At 36.0% G+C, this 24,951-nt stretch overlaps 1 protein-coding gene across 1 annotated transcript; it reads right to left on the minus strand.

Annotated features, from left to right (window-relative positions):
* Window positions 1–606: 606 nt before the first annotated feature.
* Window positions 607–24,333, minus strand: LOC103982968 (valine--tRNA ligase, chloroplastic/mitochondrial 2). The gene is made up of 27 exons (XM_065176924.1): window positions 24,145–24,333; window positions 23,984–24,068; window positions 20,918–21,044; window positions 19,016–19,099; window positions 17,792–17,886; window positions 15,844–15,935; window positions 13,344–13,397; window positions 12,744–12,796; window positions 12,066–12,133; window positions 11,617–11,692; window positions 11,065–11,148; window positions 10,694–10,842; window positions 10,446–10,563; window positions 10,227–10,343; window positions 9,797–10,017; window positions 8,264–8,353; window positions 7,321–7,432; window positions 6,952–7,062; window positions 6,717–6,854; window positions 5,482–5,532; window positions 5,297–5,409; window positions 3,377–3,524; window positions 2,634–2,738; window positions 2,445–2,546; window positions 1,788–1,860; window positions 1,547–1,713; window positions 607–1,161 (listed from the first exon to the last, which is right to left on the minus strand). Exons 1-27 carry the CDS (start codon window positions 24,284–24,286, stop codon window positions 1,033–1,035), a joined length of 2,904 nt encoding a protein of 967 aa, XP_065032996.1. The 5' UTR covers window positions 24,287–24,333; the 3' UTR covers window positions 607–1,032.
* Between the last annotated feature and the right edge of the window lie 618 nt (window positions 24,334–24,951).

The following is a 24,951-nucleotide window of genomic DNA, read 5'->3' on the forward strand; positions in this document are numbered from 1 at the left end:
CATAATTGAAAAGTTAAAATTATCTTTTTACTCATCATTTTCGTGCTTTCGTTAATAAAGTAGGGCGATTTGCCTCATTTTTGTTTATGCAAAATATGCATGCAGTAGTATACAATGCAATATCTAAAGAAGTGAATAAAAATTTTGAACAAATGATTAACAGCAATGCTCAATAAACTCTAATCATCAAAAAGTTTTCGACTCTTTCCAGTGCTGATGTCGTTAACTTGCCTGCAAATGCTGATGTACAATCACAGGAGGCCTTTCTCTCTCTTAACTTCAAAACTTCAGTGTAATTCTAGATCACAGGAAGAAAGAAATAAAAATACAGTTAACTAGAGTCACAACTAACAATTGGAGTGCAGTTTTATTTCAACAAATCTGGAAACCTCCTCCCAAACCCAGGTTGAAAACAAATGTTCATAGTAAAAAATTATTGCAGTTATTTTTTTCCAGAGAGCCATGCACCTTAAGTCAACATCAGACAATTTGGCTTCACCAATAGAAACCATTCTGCTCCTGCAGAACTTAGAGTAGCTATAAGAAATATTTTTAACAGATTGGTAAGAGAAAACCAATAAGGATAGCTTTATCAGACTCCAGATATTCATAAAGCTCAATGAATTTGGTAGACCCAAAAAAATGTGTTTGTACAAGAATCATGAACTATGATGATACTAGCAACCGAGATGTTCGGCAGAACCTTGGCACCATAAAAGCTCGTACAAGATGTCCTGGTAAATAAATTATAAGTTACAACAATTTTTGCATGATAGCTGCACAGAAAATCTTGGGACTGCAGGAAGGAAAAAGTAAAAAAAAAAACAAAAAAACAAAAATCCTTCATCCGCTGTAGGAACAACTTTACACACAGGGATGTGCACTGGCTGCTTCACGCTCTACTTTTGTCATTCCAAGAACACGCAAAGTGGCAAGGTTTAGTCCAGTGATGACAGCATTGACAGCCTTGAACCAAAGAATTGACATTTTTAATGGTAAAAGCAGAAGATTAACATACTGGGTGAATACGATTTAGACTGATGATGACACTGTTGACTGCAGGAAGGCAAGACGGTTTTTTGTGAGGGTTATTTTCTCCTCTGCATTAGATGCTTTCTCTCGAACCCCACGGACAACTTCCTCAGGGGCCTTCTCTATGAACTGCAACAAAAGACAGTATCGATGACATGCACATTTGTAAATAGCAATCCTTTTTTTGTCAATTTGAAGAGGAGGGGTTCAACTTCTTATCTTCTTGTGATGCTTATATTTGTCAATCTCTTTTAATATGTTCAGTGCTGGCTGGAAGCACCATTATACATATTACATACACAACATTGCACATCTATAAACATATTTTATGACTATATGTATGCAAGTATTGCAATTTATGAATGTGCATATAAAATCATATTAACTAATGTCGATCTGATTTTCATGCAGATATATAGGCTTGTATTCCCAGTATGTAATATATGCATTTAAGGCAGATGATCATATTTTCTTTGTAATAAATGTATGGTCTAAAAGGAAAGTAATTTCATACACTAGGAGAATTCAGACGAGCAACAAGTGCATCATATTCTGATTGCATTTTAGAGAGGCGCTTTGAAAGTCGTTGAAGTTCCGCTGATATATCCACCATATCTGCAAGAGGAATATATGCCTCCAAACCCTCGCCAGCCACAAGGTGGACGGATTGCTTTGCATTATCTGTAAAAAGCAGCCATATACAAACAAATTTATATGGATGAGCACCTCCAAATAGAAGGTGTTTACAAACATACCTGGAGGAGATTCGACAAAATGAACATGTTGCAGATCTAGCCTGGATAATAAAGCCAATACTTGTTTTTCACTCTGTAAAAGAAGTGCACATGACCTCAATTGAAAATTCATAAAAGGGAGTATCCTTACGATACATAAGCCATGTGTATCCTTATAAAGACAGATGCAAGTAAGACATCTGTACCATGAATTCCTGCTATATTAATGCCTAGACTTGTTTTACTAAAGTTTAATGTGTGTGCATGTGTATCTTATGAGATGGTACAAGAAATGCATATATGTTGAATCAGTGATATTAATCCATATTAATCTATATGAATCAGTGATATTTATCAAGCCAGGATGGTAAAATCAAGTTAAGATTTTTCACTCTATTTAAAAATAGAAGTACATAATTAATCCACAAGGCGCTGCATGTGCATGTTCATTAATACATAGAGATGGACAACTAATGCATGTCCTATGCACACCAAGTATAGTTATACAAAACAACCAAGCAGGAACAGTACTAGTTATGCGTCATACCAATAATCATAATAGCAGAGTTTACGATGACTACAAATGAAGATATTATCTGAGAAGTATATGTTAAATAGCCATTCACATTTTTAATGAATATTGGTACAAATCAATAATTGCTGGAAACTGGTGCTTACTGATATATAATCAAGGACATCAGTGCTTGCAACAATAGATGCAGATATTCGTTTAGCAGGCTCAACAGAATATTCGGCTCGAGCGTTTCTGATAGCTCTAATCTATTAACACAAATATGGAGAGTTAAAACACAACATAAACTGAGAAAATAAAAATGGAGTGAAGAAATAAATAAGTTTTAGACTCGCCATTGATTGTAAATTTTCAAATCTTTTGATGGACTTGGCATCCCTTGGAAGTGAAGTCCGAGGCCACTGGGACACTATAAGTGCTTGCCTTCGATATGGCAATGCCTGCACATAGACCAGATATGCTTTTTATGAATTGCTCTCACCACGATATGCAAGAGCATATCTAGAGCAAAATATGATTTTTGAAAATTAGAAACAAGGACTTGAGTGGCAGAGAAAATTTTAAAATATTTCAAAGTCTGAAAAGAAAAATGCCTACACTCTAAAACAGATGCATCTAAAACAAGGACCAAAAACATACAGCATATTAGCATTGTCCAACAGTCATAATCATAGATACAGTTCTACAGTTTTATATATTATTCTCTTTACATTCAATCATCATCATTGTGCAAGTGTCACTGTACAAAGCATTTGGAATTAATTAATACAAGCACAATTTCTCATGGTACAGCATCTATTTTTTTTCCTTCATCTAATTCATTAGATATTAGACTCAATGACGAAAAAAGATCTATGTAGCCAACCCCAACTCCAAATAGTTAGTTGGGACATTATGACTTGTTTATTGTTGTTGCTTTTGTATTGCATAATTCATCAGATCTAGTTCACAATGATATAACATATAAAATTATCATCGGATACGAATTAAGTGAAACTATCAATCCATAATCCTTTTCCTTCAAAATGAAACAGCAGGAAATTTTTCAAACTTTATAGCTGAAAAAAAGTAATGCTACCTGCCATAGTTCCTCAGTGACAAATGGCATAAATGGATGCAGCAGTATCAGTATGTTCTCAAAGACATACAAAAGAACACCCTGTGCTACAGAAGCAACTGAATTGCTCCAAGAATGGTAAAAACGAGTTTTACTTGCTTCGATATACCTGAAAAACTAGGCTAATAAGAAAGCAATTCAAACTACCAGCAGAAAGTACATAAAAAAGGATACCATGAGACCCAAAGGGACACAAGACTACAGTGAAAAATAGCAGGAGGCGTAAAGAAGAATCTAACATTACAAAGCAGGACACATCAAATAGGAAAGATAATAAACACCTTGTGCTGGACAAAATTTGGTCAAAATAAATGAGGTCTCCTTATAGGATGAAGTACAAGTTTCAGAAAAAAGACAAACACCTAAAGAATATTGCCTATTCCTTTGAGTTATATAAGTGCATATATGGACTTATAGTTAACCACAACATGTACATAGCAAAATAGATGTTACTGTACCACTACATACAAGGCAAAACCCATTGCAGAAGTTAAGCATTGACTAAAAATGTGATATCTGGAAAGACTACAGAGCCCAAGTCAACAGTAGACCTTACAAAGAAAGAATGTAAAAGAGGAAAAGAACTGGATGAATGATGATGCTGTTCAAGCGCAAGAAGAGAATAAAAAGATATTGGCACATTAGTGCTAAGTGAGAGATGCACCCAAAATCACAAACAAATTGCTGGCAAATGGTCAGTATGTCTGGTATACCGTGTGTCGATATGCCAGCATGGACCAGACCTGTACTGGTCCAGCCATCGACCAGCATGGGCCCAGTATCCGAAATGTCAATCCTTGCTCTGTCTTAACAAAGCCATAATCAACAGAATGTAGACTCCCTTAATACTAAATGTCAGTCCTGGCAACAAGATGAACAGGCTGACAAAGAAGACAGAACTTATGGAGTTGGAAAAAAGTTACCAAAGGCATGCTCCTCGTTAGTTTTAATAAACTGAAAATGTCAGATCAATTATATAGTTCCTTTCGTGGTCATCCTTTATATGGTAGTAAATGAATACTGTGATTATACGTATGTATATATATATATATATATGTCGATAGAATATTGCCATTATTAGTGGCGATGGAATGCCTAGCTGCTCCTAACTGTATCATCCATCTACACCTTCAATTTATGAACAAGAAGCTGTGATCCCCGCCTCTTCCCAAATGAAGTAACATCTAGTGGCCATTTCATGCTATGTAAGTGAAATAAGCAGATGCCAATACAGACCACCTTACACATCAGGATTTTTTTTTTTTTGTAATTGGAACTCAAGCCATTTGATTTTATTCTGCTATATTCACATCAGTCCTCCCAACCTCAACTTTCAATGAGAATTTCTCAATTATCAACAGAATAGGTATCTCTTCAAAATATTAAACTATATTCAGTTTAAGAATTTTTAGTTGTTAGCAACTTAACATTTAATGGGTTTTAATGAAATAAAATGAAAAAAAAACAATATATGAGGACAGAGAAGGCAAGCCCATACATATAAGCTAAAACTAAATGCATATGCATTTTCTACTAGTTTTCTCAGGCTCTCAGCATCATGCATGCTAAAAAACAAAGAAGTAAAAATAACTTCTATCAGAAACTCAAGACAGCAGAATTTTTTTAGAGGATGAGGTCCTAAATAAAAAGATTAGCGAAGTCTAGACATGCCAGAGAATTCTGCTGAATACTCATTAGAAGACAGCAATTAAAAATGTAATATAATTTTTATATATCGACAATATGCTACATGGAAAACTATAGCGCTAAGATCATATCAGAAGAAACATGCAGCAGTATCAGAGGGCAAAATGATGCAAATAAAAACAACTGCTTCACATAATCTTGTTCATGCATCTAAGATGTTCATAGTCAAATTACCAATCAGCAAAATCACCCCAGAAGAAATCATATATTTCTCTACCAGCATCTCCATAGAAAAACTTGTCGTAGCTTGTGGTGACAATATCAATTAGTTCATGAAGTTCTGAGACCTAAAATATTATTTCATTCATTAATTAATGAGAAAAAAGGACCAAAAATATAGGATGAAGTCATAAACATACCACCCAACACTCTGGTAATGGAAGTTCAAGAAGTGTCTCCTCTGTATCAAACTGGGTAAAAAATTTAAGCAATCACTAACAGTACCAAATAATAAACATAGAATTTAGCACTATAGATAATAAGCACTCCATAGTCCCAGAAAAATGAGGGGTATGAACCTGTTGTATTACCTCCATACACTGGATATGGTTTTTCATCTTGGCACTCAGCTTTGACACTTAACCAATTGATGTTCGCATCTAAACTTCATTATGACTTTTGATTATAGGTATCAAGCAAAACTTATCATAATGCATTGTTTCTCCCCAGTCCCCACTACAACTATAGATGCAGAATAAGTTTAACACAATAAAGTCTATCTCACGAGCTAAGGGCCTAAGCGCAATGCTTTCTTGTCTACTATGTTGAGCTCAGTTAAGCTTTAAAAAAGGATCCTACTGTATACATAAGATAACGCACACACACCACATACTAGAATGAAGAAATGTTCTGCAACACAATTTGACTGTTAACATAAAAACAAAAATGAAACTCAGCTAATATGAAAATAAGCAACAAGGTGGCCAAAGGTTCTCAATGATGCACTAAGTTGATCATTAATAACAAGAATGAGTCCTGATCCAAACTAAGCTGATTTCAGTCAACTGCTCAAGAACTCAGATTATTGCATAAAAAGCTTGCATGGGCCTACACATACATTCCTAGCTTGAGCTTGATATCTAGAACTACATCAGATACCCAATATGCATGTTATAAATATTCCAAAACTTGGTGATCCATTCCGTAGCCCAAAGAAAAGAAGATTGTTGCCAAGTTTATAACCTCTTCTTACAAAATACAAATGCAAACCACAAAATTTGCAAAACATTGATATCTAAGTATTAAAACTTGAAGTCAAGTTCCACCGCTCAGAAGAATTGCATACAGGGAATTTACAATTGAATAAGGTTGAATTCCATGTAAGGCAACATGCCCAATTTTGACTTCTCATATCCAGCAGCAGTGCTGGTTTAAAACCTAATTTTTCAATTTGACAATCCTTTCAGAGCATTTAGAAATTACCTATATCATGCAATGCAATGCAAATAAATGCTGATCAGGCAGTGATGGAAGTTTGAAGAATTATATCATTCGCAACGAGTCCTTTAATATCTGGATTACCTCCAATCTACCAACAATCATCTGATGTGCAAGTAGAAAACTAGTAAATAGAGAAAAGGGAGCAAAAAGAGACCTTATATGCTAACAATTGTTCCCATGCAGAGACATCACTTCTGTTTGGCAAATTCTGTAAAATAAACTTGCCAGCATTCCATAGTTTGTTAGTTAAAGCCTTGTTTGACATTAATCTCTCGGTGGACAGATTAAGGTCCTGAAGAAAATTGGAAGTCACTCGATGAACAAGAAAACATTTCTTGATAATCAGAACAAGAAAAAAACACAGAATTTTAGTTGAGTTCATAACAGACCTGACCAGCAGTACCCAAAGAAAGTGTAAATCGCAACGCATCTGTACCATATTCCTTAATAGTATCGATGGGATCTACAACATTTCCCAATGTTTTAGACATTTTTCGCCCCTGAAGAGTACATCCAATTAACTCAAAACAAAATGAATTTCAATTAGGAATTAATTTCTTAATGTTCATAAAGTCTATAATAGCTAATGAACAGGCTCAGTGAAGTACAAAAACATTTACATGTCATCTATCAAAACTAGATGAAAGCTTCAGAAACAATTGCACATTGTACTAAATCTAAATTGCAACGTAGCAGAGCAGAGACAAAAAAAGTTACTTGTCTGTCAAGGGTACTTGTATTTGATACATAATACTTACTTGAGAGTCACGGATAAGCCCATGCAAATAAACATAAGAAAAGGGTGCATTCCCAGTGAACTCAATCCCCATCATGACCATCCGAGCCACCCAAAAAAACAAAATGTCATGTCTATCCAAAAAAAGCAATTTTGAATCAGTTTAAATATGAAGAAGCAAATTAGTTCAAAATTTTTGTTATAAGACAACAAGCAGGTAAAAAAAGTCCAAATGTCCAAATATCTTTTCTTGAATAGAGGCAAGTTTTTTAAGAAAGACAACTACGTAATGTTCGAACTATTCAGGATCAACTACATGGAAAATTAGCTGTGTAGATAATATCTCTAGTTAACAAACATTCAAACCTCTTATTGAAAAGGTGGAGTTGTGTTAGGCCTACTGCCACCCAGCATGAGATTGTCAGATGTCAAAGGCATAAATCCTCTATGAAATATATTCAAAAACTGTTTTGTAGTTTAGCTTGTCTATTAAATTACTAAGTTGATAATTAATAGAGTTAGGGTAGCTTGTCTCTTCCCCTTCTATAATATTCCTACGGCTAGGGGACTTTTAGCAGATAGCTCCTAGTTGCACTACAACCATTAAAATGGTTGTCATTTAATCAAATTTACTATTCTAAGTAATTAGATCGTTTAAAATGTCCACTTGAAGTACTGTTTAACAAAAAAAATTAAGTTGATAGATAAAAAGTCTGTCTGAGTACAATTCTAGTAATTCAAAGTGGGGTCTAGGATGGATTATATTATACATGACACTTCATGATAACTTTCATAAAACCAATGATTTCGCCCACATTTTGACAGACAATAGAAGAAGAATTCATTGACCACAATCAAACTATATATTTAAACACAACCATGAACCATAAATTTATGTATGCAACATAAATGTGTCTAGTTGTGGATATAAATGAGATGAGAAACCTCTAAATAAAAGAACAGACCCAGTCTCAAGGATGGTTGTTGGATAAAATTTCTTGAAATCCTCAGCACACACATCCGGCCATCCTAGGGTGCTAAAAGGCCACAATGCACTGAAATAAAAGTATAAGGTGCTTAGTATTAGTAGAATCATGTAGTTAATGAAAAGCTTAATAAATGTACTAAACATTAATGACCTGAGATAATATAAGTCAGTCGGAATGATAAGATCTTCAAACTCAAACAAGTACAACATAAAGCATGCACTACTCTCACTTGTAGTTGAAAAAGAAATGAAAAGCAATCTTACAACCACCAAACCAGGCATATGCATATAAAGTTCTTATAACCTGAGAAGGGCATTAAAACTAAATGTCATCCATTGAAAAAGAATAATCACGATTATAACAAAACTTAATTGCTGACTTGTAGCAGATAACATGAAAAAAATTTCAAGGAATGAGTCAGCAAATTGAAGTTAATTGCTACACATCTTAAACAGTCATGATGTATACGACATACAAGGTACCAGGTTTGACCACCACATTAATTTCTGACATCACAGACAGCAGTGATTTATATGACATACAAGGTAACAAGGTTGCCACCGCATTATCATTATCAAGCTCCTTAGAGAAGTCTTCATTTAGATGATTATGCAACAAAAATCACTTTAGTTTATCATTAACTAATTCTAGTGTCTGTGCAACCTCTTTAAAGAAGATAAACTTATTGATAGCACCTATGTCCTAGATTTTTTAGGTCAACATTGCATATTCATACTATAATTTTGACTAGTGTTAGTTTCTTCATAATATTCATATCAAGAATTGCAATTTTGCGAAGACTGGTCCATACCTATCAGTATTTACCAGTCCAGATGTTAACCTATGCAAACAGCCCCAATTTCGGGTGATCTGGTCCAGTCCATTTAAAGAAAAAACCTTTAAACTCGTGCCCACTGACATCCACTGCCACCTAACCCCCACACCCTCCCCCACCCCCCCACCCTCCTCCACCTCCTCTAACTTATGTTTTCCTCCTCTTCTCCAAATTCTCAGCCCTCTACTCCCTCTTGATGTGCACGTGCAGAGCTCACTGTCATGCCTGCCACCTACATCCCCACTGTCCACATGTGGCACCAGCCTCGAATATGCTTCCTCCTCTTCCTCCACCACTTCCTCTTCTTCCTTCCTATTCCTCCTTTCTCTTCTTCCACTGCCTCCTATTCTCCTCCTTCTTTGGTACATACACTCAGTATCTTAGTACTGGCAAATATGTATTGTTCTCGCTTGGGATCAGTACAAGGGTCCGGACAAAATGACATTCCTATTTACGTACAGCTTAACAAGTATCTAACTTAACAAGCCTTCACAATATTTTTGAAAGCATGAGACAAGTCTTGAATATGAAAATAGATTCCTGCACACAAAATAGACTGCATGTCATATATGTCTCAAGCCCACCTAAGAGAGACAATTTCAATATGCGAATTAAACTTCGAAATTGCTTCTTGTTAACTAGAATTTGTATTTTAGCTAGTTTCAAGAACAAACCTTGAAAACCATGTATCCAGAACATCAGGATCTTGGTATATTTCAACTGATTTTCCATATTTCTCATGGGCTTTTAAAAGAGCTTCTTCAGCACTTCTAGCAACAATGTACTCTTCTTCACAATCTTTACCAACAATGTACCAAACTGGAATTCGATGTCCCCACCATAGTTGTCTACTTATACACCAATCTTTGATATTCGTCAGCCAGTGATTATATGTCTGTTATTACAAACCAAATGGGGTTTTAAATCAGAAAAACAGTAAATGAAATTGGATCATCTGAATATGAATTGTTGGAGCTTCTTAGTGAAAACAAAGAAATTACAAGATCATGTGATTGTAGATGCTTACACATATTGGAAAACAAAGTTACTTTTCAACAAATAAGTAGAGCTTGGACATTTGAAAGAAAATAAACAACAGAGTACCTTTTCAAATCTCTCAGGAAGAATGGTTAATTGTCCTTTTTCAACAGCATGAAGGGCCTTCTCCGCTAATGACTCCATAGTAACAAACCACTGTTTACTCACCAGTGGCTCTATTACCTTATTGAATAGCAAACCAGTGGCAATAAGGAATTTTGCTAGGCAAAAAGAATGGAATACAATGGTCAATTTGATGGAAATGTTAAGGATAAAAGCTTATACTTCACCACCACGCTGGGATCTAGGAACTCGTAGCACATGAGATTCCTTTTTTACTGCCAGACCAACCTCTTCAAGATCAGACCAAACCTTCTTTCGCGCCTCAAATCGATCTAACCCACTGTGATAAAAATCATCAGCAAGTGCAGATGGGGCAAAAAATCTGAACAGATAGAAATCATTTCATGCATCACATGCACCAGAATGATTTATTCAACAAATATTATCATCAGCAGAAGCTGAAGTCTTACCAGTACAGTCCAGCAACCTCATTCAGAGTACCATCTTTATTCATAACATTGAGTATTGGTAGGCCAAGCTTCCTTGCGATATGATAATCATTGTGATCATGTCCAGGGCTTATTTTCAATACTCCAGTTCCAAATTCTTTATCGACATACTGCATATTTTATAGCAGAAGAATACGTAGATTGTTTCAATACTCCAAAGATAACATGATACTCTTTGTTTCTCATAGCAGAAGAATACGTAAATTGTTAATTATACAAAAAAAACTAGTTTTATTCCAAAATTAGCATCAACAAGGACAGGAAAGACAACAAATTTAAATGTATTACATAGTTAAAATCAACAGGATAAGAAAAGGATTAGAAGTTCTTACTCTGTCAGCGATAATGGGAACATGCCGACCAAATGTCAAAGGTACAATTGCCTGTCTGCCTATGTATTTGGCATAACGTTCATCCTGATCAAGATAAGTCACTCTTACAAATAAAAAACTATCGAAATAATAATAATTCCTGATTCTGGATACACTATAACTCAAACAATATTCTTTTTGATCCCTGATAATTATAAAACTGAGAAAGGTTAATAGCATCATTCATTCAGTAAAGACAACTTTGAAAGAAAGTTTGCAATTCAACAAAAGGAAGTACATCTGTAGATGCCTTAAATATGGTAAACCTTAGAGTTTGTCTCAAATGCATTCAACCTAACATTCTAGATGATACTGACTATGTCCAGATTAGCAGCTATCCAATCAAGAGAAACTTAAGATATTGCCACATGGAAACATAAGCAACAATAAAGACATGAGTAGCAACAATTAGATGCAAAAGGAATGAGATGATTCATCCTCATATATGTAGTTAGTAGCAAAACCTTAATTGTCACTGACAAAACAGGATCAATTCCTATCCATATCATGTACCTCAGGGTTCACTGCAATGGCTGTGTCACCAAACAATGTCTCGGGACGTGTTGTTGCTATCGTCAGAAAGTCATCCCTGAAGCAATGACAATGAGATTTTAGCACAAAAACCATTTAACAGGTAAAAATACCAGAATACCAATTTGAACAGCTTATCATTTTTAAGCTTTATTTTTGCATATGGGACCATCATAACATGATCTACAAATATGAAAATTGACACTTATGCAGGCAGATAAAAGAACATAACCAAAATTCTGTGACATGATATTAGCAGTTAGCACCATACACAGAACTACAAATAATAATCCAATTTCACAGTCAAATACTGAAAGCTACAACGATTGTGTTATGCAGTGATGGATGGCGTATTGCTCTCATCATCTCATTTACATTCAAAATCCCAGGATACTTGACAAAAAAGTTAATAAATGAGTTATTAAAAGTACCTTGAACCACCAGCAACACGATACTTGATGTAGAACAAAGTACCAGGTTCTTCAGAATATTCAACTTCCTAAAACAAAAAAGCAAAATTCACATTATGTCCTAGGTAAGAATTTCTAAATGAAAAAAACTTTCAGCTTGTCTGGCAATTTGACGTAATTTTAGATAGGTCAATTTAATCACAGCAAATGAGAGGTTGCAAGTATCTGCAAAAGTAAATCTCAAAGAAATACATCAAGTAACAGAAAAATGTATGTCAGATTGGATCTACCACAGCCATGAATTGGAGGAGATAAATTCATTAAGACCCAAAGAATTGCAGATTTGTTAACTTAAGGTTTTTGGCATAAAGATGTTAACTTGCAGATTTGCCAAGTCTGCAAATTAGGGTTGACAACAGAAAAAATAACAGGACATCATGAGAGAACAGGTGTCCAAGGTGTCAACATGCTTATATACATCCAGAACTACCATTTTTATGGCAGTAAAAGAAGAAATTAATCAGTATACAGGGAAAGTAAAAGCAAATGCTGCCTTGAACAGCAGATTAATGATTATTGACAAAAGTAAAACTGAATACATGGTTTTAAAGGTCTCAAATTGGAGGGAGGAACCTATGCAATTTAGTAGTTACCAAAGAATAGAGCTTATAATTGCCATTTTTTTACATTTTAACATACCAAGTCAGATACTGCTGTCTGAAGGTTCGGTGACCAGTTGACCATGTAAGATCCTGAACAAATAGAACATATGATTTCATCCACCCAAGTTATCTGCATAATCAACAATCATAACCTTGCAAGCAGCACAATTACAACATGACTGAAGACAACTAAAAAAGAAGGTACATTCATAAAGTACACCATGAAAACAAGAGTATCATAGATAGCAAAGAAAAACTGGATTTGTTTCAAGCGCATCAAGCATATTGACAAAGAAGATATGTAGTCACCCTAATAAACTGAGACCCCTGCACTTGATAAATATGTGGATTGTCAATCCCAGTTCCACCAACCATGTGATAGCATGGACATCACGATGTTTGACCCAGAAAAAGAGCACCAAGTGACACTGGTCATTCGGAAACTTCTCACCAGATGCTACTATAATCATATTCCCAATAAGCCAATACAAATGTAACAAGAGTATCCAAAATATATGAATATTGTAATAGATGTTGGTCATAATCAAATTGCAAAGTTGAAAACTTGTATTAAGTGTATAATAAGCAAATTTGTTGCATAGCAAATAAAATATAGTTCTTAGGTTTACTAAAGCACCTTGATAAATAAGGCCTTTCTCATGAAGCCTTACAAATGCCTCAACCACTGCTCCTGCAAGCATTTAGAAATGCATTCAGAAAATGAAAAGTAAAGTATAATAAATTTCTTGCAACTACATAAAGGACAGAAATCACTACATAAGATAACGGTCAAAGATTAAAAAAGGAAATCAATTATTATTGAGACATTTAAAATATGCGAAATAAAAGATTGCTCTGTATGTTAGAGCAAATAAAATTTCTAGGAGCAAGTGATCGATTGAATGAAATACCATCATTTCTGCATTCTTCTATAGTTGACCTAGTTGCAAGAACACAGCTAGAAGTTAATGCCTCCATCCACTGGCATACAATGAAACATATACCACATGAAAAGCCATACAACCACAAGGGCTGGAGTTTCTATGTTCTACTTTTGTTCTTAATTCTTATGTCTAATAGCAAATCAACATTGACCTCTACCATAAGGTAAGAAGTCTCTATATTCTATTCTTGTTCGTATATTTAATTGCAAATCAACACTCACATTGTTGGATCAAATTCTGACTATTATGTGGGTTGGGGGCATGTTGTGTCATGGCTCGACCTGATGGGATAAATGAACCATTAATCTATTGAGGCTGAACCGCTAATCCAAATTGTTTAAGTCCAAGTTAACAGTAGTACAACCATCAATGCTTAAGACCAAATTAGCAATAGTACAACAATCAAATCTTTATAAGTTCTTGCTCACTTCTAACGTGGGACTAAAATGGGGGGATGACAATCTCTCCCACAAAGTTCTGATGTCCTTATGTGAGGCCTAACTCTCCACTTCCTAACGTGTCCTCTAGCCCCAACCATGGATAGTCCATTCAAAAATAATGGTCTAGCAACCTCTACCAGAAATGAATGTCTTTTTGCACTTGAGCCGCTCATCATGCTCAATACTAGGTCAGCTTTGATCCTAATTGTGATGACTCCACCTAATAAGATAACTAACTAGCTACGGGGTTCCATGCTGCCTTTTAATGGCACAGTATTTCATCAAAACACTGTCATGCGGTAAGTCCTTCTAGTGACATGCCGACACACAGCTGGCACATCATAAAAATACAGAAAAACATAAACAAAATGTTTAATATGAGCCAATCTAAATGGCTAGATGGGAGAAGAAATCTTCTCTAACATCAACAACAGAGCTCTTTGCTGATCCTCTCTCATCCCAGCACAGAAGTTATGGTCATCAGAAGGCTCCAAAGGCCCTCCATCAGGTAATCAAGTGATTGGTCTTTAACAGCAGTACATTGAACTGCAGAGTCCACAGTCCTCCATGACAATGTATGACAACCATTTGACCACAGGAAGACGTCAGAGCAGCCAAGAACTATAGTCACGCTTCACATAGGGTTCCTGCATATAGGAGTGACGTGAAAGGTGTACTTTTGCAACTAGAGAGTCGCAACAAAAACCCAATTCAAGGGAGAACGAGAGCAAGAACAACAGCAAGGGCAAGAGCTATAACTAAATCAATTTTTGTAAACCTACAGTTCAAAAAACTGAACCAGGCAGGCTTACATTCACATGTAGGAAAAACCCAATTTTTAAGGTTACCGGATGGTAACAACCAAACAGGACCCAAACTGCCTGAAATGGGATGGTTCACGGCCTGATTTTGTGTTGTACCAATAATGTTCCCCTGTAACCCACAGGAACAGTGTAACATTTAAATAAATAACCTATCAATATTTTAAATGATTTTATACTAACCATAACCTTAAAAAGAAAACAGCAATACATTGACAGATGATAATACATCAGAATTTCCCCGTACATATGCAAACGGTACAACAATTAGTGATGTCAAACTTCACTAGAGATAAAATTCTGTATATTATAGGGGTGAACTTTTGACAGAATTAGCTGATCAATTCATTTCAGCCTTTAAAAGTTCAACACAACTATCTTGACACTAGTCATGCCCAAGTAAAAAAAAAAACAATTCTACACACTGCAGCTCAAGAAAGATCAAGCAAAACAACTTTAAAGAAACAAGGTCCAGTATGATTCAAGCCATGTTAACTTTTTTTTTTCAATTGTATAAAATAAAAGTGGCTTGAGCTTTAATTCATACCCAGAGTCCCATTTCCAACCACTTCATAATACTCATCCGTTAGAAGAGTTTGGTTAAATTAGTTATCTTGACAGTGGAAATTAAGCAAATGTAAGGTTAACTATAACCAGAAAACCAACTATTTCCTTCAGAAATGGATAAAGCAATAGCTCAATGGCAATGAATGTACAAAAAAAAATTGCTAGCTTGCATTAAAAAAAAATTAAATATGCATCATGTAGCATACAAGGTAACAAAGTGCAATTGTAACAGTATATAAAGATTGGCATCACATAAAGTTCTTTAGGCATCCTGAGCTGAGTTCATTTCATGATGTGCAAAAAACAGAAACATTTGCAGCTGCATACACCAAGAAAGAAACAGGATATATAGATGACTGTCTTACGACTTAGCTGTTCATCAAGAGTGAAATGCTCCCTCGTCCAATCACATGATGCACCCAACCTCCTTATCTGATTAGTGATTGTACCACCATACCTGAATGCGAAAAAAGCCATCTCAATTTGAAGACAGATAATATGACATTAGAAGCAAAAAAAGTTCGTCTCAGAAATACAGCTTTAATTTACTCAGTTTGATTAAAGCAAGGTTCTACATTGCAGGTATCAGACCCACACCAGTCCTTGCCCTGACCGATATGGTTCAGGTCCATAACGGCCCATACATACTAGTACAATATGGCAAACCTTGGTTAACAGTACATATCATATACCAACTCTTGATTGTACCAGTAAATACGGCCAATATTTACCAGTCTGATAGCCAATCAGGGACTTCACCTGGTTCACCATACCAGACTTCTCATATAATAAACAAAATCTACTTGGTACCTTTTTCCTATTTGATAGCTTTTAGATGTTTTTCGTTCTTTGTTCTTTTCTTCTCTCTATCTCTTTGTTTCTGTTAAGTCCCTCCCTCACCTCCTCCTCGTCCTTCTCCCTATCACATTATCATCGCCTCCTCCTCCCCACCACATTGTCACCTCCTGATCATACCAATACACAAGGATTGTAATTTTGTATCGGGGGTACCATACCGATCCTTGGCCGGACTGGTACATACTGACCAGTACCCGTGAACTGACACATGTACATCGGTATGTACCAAAGAGGAAGGAAAAAAGAGATGGTGGTGGAGGAAGAGGAGGAAGAGAAAGAGAGGTGGTGATGGAGGAAGAGAGGGAAGGAGGAAGAAGAGAAAGGAAGGTGGTGGAGGAAGAGGAGGAAGGAGAAGGAAGAGGAAGGAAGAAGAGGAGGTGGTGGAGGAAGAGGATGAAGGAGGAGAAGGAGGGAGGAGGAGAGAAGGCAATGGAGGAAGAGGAAGGAAGAAGAGGAGGTGGAGGAAGAGGAGAAAGGATGAGGAAGAGGAAGGAGGAGAAAGAAGCGGTGGAGGCAAAGGAAGAAGAGGAAGGAGAAGAAAGAGGAAGAAAGAAGAGGAGAAGAGGAGCATACCCGATTGGCAATGCACGGTGTGCTGCAGGGAAATCACACATCGAGGTTCGCAATCAGGGAGATTAGGGCAAGAATATTTTTCTTTTCTTTTATATATGACCAGAATGGACCACCTGAAATGGATCAAGTCCAAGTACCAGTTCACGCCCAGACCAAAAAATACTGACCGATACATACAAGCAGCATGCCCAAAATGAGTTCTCTGCCAATACACCTCTGCCGCTGCTGCCTCTACCTCCTCCCCCACCTCCCTTTTTCTCTCTTTCTCTCTAGTACAAGCACCAACTTAGAGCTATGCAGATCTGCAGAATTTTAGTATGCATACTCCTAGTCTTTGAGAAAACTTCTGATCTAATCCAACTAATAACTTCTATCCAGGTCAAACTTGCTTATAAATTATTCATTCCCAATTATAAATTATCCTCACTTAAAATGCCACAAATTAGGGCATCATAACACACCAGTCAGTAAGGCCTTAAGACTAGAACTGGGCATCATAACACAAATCAGTACTACCACAGTAGTATTAGAGGTTTTATTAACACTTACGAGTTATGATAAACTTCTTGATGATTAGTTTTGTAGAGATAAGAAGAAACTACACAATCAATTCTAGACTTAAAAAAGGACGACACATTCAATGATAAGAGGCAATAGATAATCTAGCTTTTCAACAAAATAAACAAAAAAGAATGAAAATAAGTTGCTTAATTACTGTCCAACCATGTAAAAAAGCTAAATATACATGCAGGATATCAGTGTAAGTCCACAGGTGCAAGTGAAGAAAAGCAATGAAATCCAGAAATATGCAACTATACGACAAGACTAACATAAGCGTAAGTTCTGTTTTAAGCTCAAATAATTAGCTCTATGTTCACTTACTTTTCTTTCCACTCCCAAACTCTTTTAGTGAACTCCTCTCGACCAAGTTCAGCCCTTTTGATGCCTTCAGATGCAAGCATTTTTTCCACAACCAACTGAAATTTAGTACCATAGATTTAAACTATTTTTCAGAAAACCAGATAAGCCAAAACAAGTCATACAACTATATGCAACAATCTAAAACCAGTAATTCATGTTGAACTCAAGGAAGTGCAGGGAAGTAACTTTGTCTTTGTAAAGAAATATAGTATATCATAGATTTAAACACCAATTATCAGAGAAAACCATAATAAAGAAATATGATAAGCCAAAACAAGTCATACAATATAAGCAATAATCTATAACTAGTAACTCATATTTAAACTCTAGGAAGTGCAAGTAAGCTCATAATAAGCTAAGTGAATATATATGTGTGAATCAAGATTTCAAATATCATTTTAGTATCGGCACCGATCCTTGAGCAAACCGAAATGTCATCATTAGTGTACCAGATGTCAGTACACCCCTTTGCCAACAAGTATGGGTCTGGCTAGGGGAGGAGAGAGAACTGAAAGAGAGAAAGAAAAGGGCAGGAGGAGAGAGAGGAGAAGGTAAAGAAGGAGATGGTGACAAAGGAGTTGAGGAGGTAGGCAAAGAGGGAGGAGGAAGAGGAGGAGGTGGCACACACCAGCAGAAGGAAAGGAGGTAACGAATCTAACTGACAGGAGAAGGTGGTCACAATGCACACTAATACGAGGAGATGGAAAGGCAATAGGGTGGAACAGTTGGAAGAGAGAAAGACAGAGAGTGATAGACTGAAAGAGCAAAAGAAAAGAAGAAAAGAAAAAAAGAAAAAAAAAATGCACTTGTATGTCATAGAGAAAAATACTGATGTCAAACAGTAGGTAGATACCGAACTACTGATTAGCTTACCACTCAGTAAGCCAAATACAGTTAGCTTATAAAGCGGTACATCGCATACCAAACCAAACCGAATGAAATCATCTAGTCCATGTCCTGGTTGATTATTGAACCAACAAGCATCGAATTGTGCCACTAATACCTGAGTATTTTAAAACTTGGTGTAATTAATCACTAAAATGAATCAAACTCCAGAGGAGACAAAGTGTTATGCAAGATCAATGAAATAAAATTGGTTATTAAAGCAAACTATCAGTTAAGCACATTGCAAGTCATACTGCTTATGCTTGAGGCCTGGAGCCATTTTGTTTAGAAAGAACACACCTGAGTTGCAATACCAGCATGATCGGTGCCTGGAATCCAAAGAGTAGGCCTTCCCTTCATACGGTTGTATCTGACCATTATGTCCTAGTCAAAGAATACAACATCTTTAGGATCAAACTTCGACTGAAAATCTTTCATTGCAGACTGAAGCAATGATAAAAATGTCCAAACTATGTTCATTCACTATCCACACAGCGATTTGCAATTAAAAATACCAAAGCAAATTGTACTAAATCAAATGAATCATTAAAACAACAAAATAAGTTCATCAAATTTCACTTACAAAAGAACTAAAAAGATGTATTTAGTAAAATAAAATTGCTGGATGTCATACCAAGACATGCCAAATACAGAAAGGTATCAATGTTGTGCAGCAAGGGCAGACATGACCACATAAATTGCATTATCTGTATATCCATGCTTTAAAACTTAAGATTGTAATTGTTTCAAACTTAAAAAATCAACGTGTTCATGCAAACATAATGTTATTGCAACATTAACAACTCGTAACTCAAGGCCTTACATACCTGCTTATTGCTTTTCACATTGTTTGCACCAGGTTTGTCATTCTATTAAGAGACTAAGAGAGTAAATAGAATGAAAAATAGTTTTGTGTCTGTAAAGAGCTCGAGCATCCAACAACTCTATGCAATGTTTGTGTCAATATTCTGACACAAGAAAACTAGCTCTGGTTTTAATATATTATAAAATTACTATGCTTTGTTCTTTTTTGTATCTTGGCTTTAGTCTTGCTCTATGACTCAACAATCTTTTGTAATGTTTTATCATGTTCTGTAATCTTCATTTTATTTGGATTTTAATATTATGTCAAGTAACAGAAAAAATATTCTGAATTTAAAATCAGTCCTATACATATTCTTAATAAATTACCACTCCACATTGTGCAAGTTTTTAAAACTGTAAGGATCATGCATTTTGTATTCATCTTACTTTTATTACATCATATTGCAATTACCAATCATTTATTTAACTTTATGGATAATTGATGTACAAAATCCAAGTTTTTATTTGTATCTACTAGTACATTTTATAGTAGGCTCAATCCTGAGCTTAGTTTAGCTTTATTGTTTTCTTCATCTAAACTTACATTATCTCATTTATATGCCCCACCTAAGTCTAAATTGTGGCTCAGCCCCTGCTTATTTGTATCTAATGCAAGCTGGTGGCAGGTTAGCACTTAAAACTTAAAATTACCATAAAAGGTGCTTGCCTTGGACTACCATGAAATGCATCAGATCTATGCATTCTTAACCTCACATGCAGATAGGACAATGTAAATAACACTCTGTCGGTGGATCAACTTCAAAGTTTAAATATGTACAAAAATTTGTTCCACCTAAAACAAGTTTAGATCTCTGGTCTAATTGACCTTATTCTAGAATGAGTATTGATTCTTATAAATGTTGATTGGTTCTGACTTCAGTCTTTAGACAAATTGGAGATTGTCATCTTTTTTATGTCCCATGATGGCAACCCAATGTACACGAAAGTTTCACGACTGATATAGCAGTAAGAATGGGAGGATGGTACAGAGAGCTTGATATGTGAACTAATAAGAAAAATTAAAACAAACTGACATGACTACAAATAAGTATGTCTTTTGTGGCATGTTATTAAGAATAGACAAAGGATCCTCAACACAAACATATTATCAGAGAGGTTCCTTGATTTATAAGCCACCATATTTGAACATGAGAAATGCACATGAAACACATGAAAATAGCAAGAAAAACCTCCAAGAAATATATATTTTTCCTCGAGACAGAAATAAAACAAGAAGTCCCAAAGTAGCAAAAGTGCAAAACCATCATGGCTAACAAATAAATTAGCAGGAATCAAAAACTGATTAATTTATAAAGTGCTCCACCTATTGTTTCTAACCTCAAGAGTCACAAACATTGCATGCCCCATATGTAGTGATCCAGTAACATTTGGGGGTGGCATCGGAATGACAAAAGGGTCTGCACCCCGATCAAAGCTAGGCTTGAAGTAACCTTGGGCTTCCCACCTAAGAATAGCACACCAAGTCATGTAAGAGAATAATTGTTAATGAATAGATATAACAACATGCAGCATCTAATTAACTATGCATGAAAACCTACATAATTTGAATTTTGAACAATAAATAAAGTCCAAGTATGTCTTCTATCAGCAAATAGTCAACTTTGGATTGTAATAAAAGGAATCTAGAAGATGATATAGTTAAAGGCCATAATTATCTAATATTTCATTAAAATAGCACAAGAATCCAATTCATCAAGGTATACAATTCAGCAAAGAGAAAAAAATATGAGACATGGAAATACTTGAGTCAAATATAATTAGTCCTAGTTATTATATGATACTTCTATCGTAATGGTCAAGTTATGATATATTAGAAGACAAGGCTGTAAAAGGATTAAAAATTTTGGAATGACAATATTAGATTTATCTGACTCCTAGTAAATATTAGAGCTATGATGAAAACTATGATGGAATTCAAGTCTGGTGTCTGTGGGTAGCATTCTGACATGGCAGTAGTGGTAGACATGAGTCCCAGGAACCGCACCACTGCCAACTTTGATTCTGTCAACTTAATTACTTTGCCATTTTAATTAATCAGATATCTTCAATCATGTGATCACCTATACAAACAAATGGACTTGCTCGCAAGCACACAAAAACACAAGGAAATACATAGTTCTTATATACCAACGGATACTATAGCACCTTTGAATATGTCATATTAATAAAAGTATTTCTAGGTAGATCCAAGACATATACAATTAAGGTTTATAATTTCGTATCGTACCGGAGTATCGAGCTCAGCTCGATACGGTACGATATAAGTATACCGAGCAGTACGTTTTGGTGTGTGTGTGTATGTGTGTGTGTGTTTCTTCTCTCCACGCAGGTAGAAAAACGAGACGACATCACCCTTTTTTTCACATATATATATGTATATATATATGTATATATGTATATATATATGTATATATGTATATATATATGTATATATATATATATGTATATATACATATATGTACATATATGTATATGTATATATATGTACATATATGTATATGTATATATATGTACATATATGTATATGTATATATATGTACATATACATATATGTATATATATGTACATCAAGGATTGACTTACCGAATCGTACCGCCCGGTACGGGCGGTACGTACCGGTCCGATAGGTGACCGGTACGCGGACCGCCCGCTACCGGGCGGAACGAATAATAATAATAAAATAATATATATATATATATATATATATATATTAATAATTTAAATAAAATCGAGGCGACGTCGCGTCGCCTCGGCGATGTCACCGAGGCGACACGACGTCGCCTTTCTCGGCGACGTCGCCGAGGCGACGCAGCGCCTTTCTCGGCGACGTCGCCGAGGCGACATGACGTCGCTTTTTTCGGCGACGTCGCCGAGGCGACACGACGTCGCCTTTTTCGGCGACGTCGCCGAGGCGACATATATATATATATATATATATATATATATATATATATAATTTAAATAAACGTCGCCTCGGCGACGTCGCCCCGTGTGGGGAAGGAAATGGCGACGTCGCCGAGGCGATGCGACGTCGGCCAATAAAAAAATAAAAAAATATAATATATATATATATACATATCGCTCGGTATACCGCTCGGTATACCGAGCGGTATACCGTTCCGTACCGTACCGAGAGATCGTCGAAACTCCGGTACGGTACGAAATTTCAAACCTTGATGTACATATACATATATGTATATATATGTACATATACATATATGTATATATATGTACATATACATATATGTATATATATGTACATATACATATATGTATATATATGTACATATACATATATGTATATATATGTACATATACATATATGTATATATACATATATATACATATACATATATATATGTATATAAGTTAAAAAAAAGGTGACGTAGCCTCATTTTCTACCGCGCAAAAAAGGGCGACGAGGCGACATCGCCGCCTTGTTTCTTATGCCTGCGTGGGGAGAAGAAACGTCGCCTCGACGACGTCGGTTTCTTCTCCCCGCGACGTCGCCGAGGCCTCGTCGCCTCAGATGAGAAGGGAGAGCGGCGTCGGATCTCTAAGTTCTCCCTCTTCTTTCTTCTCCCTCAGCTAATACCATATGGTAGCGGGTTAGGGTGGTAACGGGGCAAAAATAGCCCCAATCGATGGTACCGCCTGATAACGGGCAATCCGCGAACCGATATGCAGGCGGATCGGTATGTACTGCCCGGTATGGGCAGTATTATTCGAAAATTAAAATCCTTGTAGTTAAGAGCATGCATATGTTACTTGTTCACTATGTATGAGAAGCATAACATATTTACGGATAACCATGCAGTAGGTTTTCCCTTATTATGGCAAACATGAAGTAAACCAACCAATTTCCTAAATCTAGAATTGTGAAAGGATGCAGGCATTTCTAGGTAAGATCCAAGACATGCAGTTAAGAGTAAGCATATGCCACTTACTGCTTAGGAATAATAGCTAATAAATACCTTTAATTACCAAGAAGGTTTTATTCCTAAGGGGAAAGTCTGGGTTCCCAATTGTGAACAATAACGCAACACTAAGATGCTTCACTTTTTCATTTCCTTCTCTTTATGCCCCTTTAAACATTCTTGTAATCTAGTTTCTGCCTGATTCGTGTATTTCACATTTATTTCACATTGTGCACATTTATTGTATTAGAATCCTTTAACACTGAAAATGTACATCTTCCAAAACCCAATAACCTGTTTCTTTGTTGTATCCCACAACAAAAAGGCACCTTGAAATGAATGGTAGAAAAAGAATTTTCGACATATTTTCTGAAAACTAGTTGTGACTTAGCAGATCTTGACGTCCACCGAAAGTGGAAATACCTCGAGCTGAAGAAGTAAGCGGTAACAACATATCAAGAATTACCAACTATATATCCGTTCCTCTGAAGCAAAATCAAACGACTTTGCGATTTCCGGTGAGGTGAAAACCTCGTTCTCCGACGCCATTACTGAAAAACGAAAAAAAAAATAATGAACCAAAAAAGCGACGAAAGGGATAAATTGCCACCACGCTGTACCACATGCCTGAGAAGAACTTGCGATTGGGACGGCATGGGTTCCACCGGAAAGGCCTGGCTCCGAACCGGCGGGTGGAAGGGGCGAAGCGGATGGGATTCAGAAGGCAAACGGAACGACACGATAGCAGAGATGGAGTGGGGAGCGCCATCAGGCGAGGCAGAAAGGATCGACCCGAGCGGAGGATAATAAAATCTTATTTATAAAACCCTAATAAGGTGAGGGTTTATTTCGGGGGTGAATATCCCCTGTCTATTTTCAATCAGGCAACAGACAAATGCTCTCAAGAAGCTAGTGGGTCCCCCACCGTAAAAGTTTCCATCTCTGAGGTCGGAGTGGCTGCTAGTCTGCGTTTCCTGCCTCGGAGGCGACAGGAAAACCCTACTCTTGTTTGGGCGTCGGATAACGTTGGGGAGCGGAAGGTTTGCGGTGGCGGAGGGACTCCTCAATATCCGAGTCGTAACGGACCGCTACGGCACTCGCGAATCGTGTGCCTATATATATATATATATATATATATATATGTATATATATGTATGTATGTTGCATAGGTTTCATCAAAGAATTTAGCTAGAAGATCTAATTCATTAATACATATCCTCATAAATAGTCTATAGTAAGTATTATGAACAGATAAGACATTGGTGCGATCTATCAGATTCACTTATTAAGATTAAGATTTTGAATTTTAATTTAGCTATAAAGATTTTGTTAAATCATCAAAGAAAATCGTGGTTTAATAATTTATATTATAATTCAGATAAAATAATCATATTATTATTATTATAGTTAAGATAACATTCATGAGTACTCAAT

The sequence above is a fragment of the Musa acuminata genome, chromosome BXJ1-4 (genome assembly GCF_036884655.1).
Source record: "Musa acuminata AAA Group cultivar baxijiao chromosome BXJ1-4, Cavendish_Baxijiao_AAA, whole genome shotgun sequence".
In the NCBI taxonomy this organism is placed as follows: domain Eukaryota; kingdom Viridiplantae; phylum Streptophyta; class Magnoliopsida; order Zingiberales; family Musaceae; genus Musa; species Musa acuminata.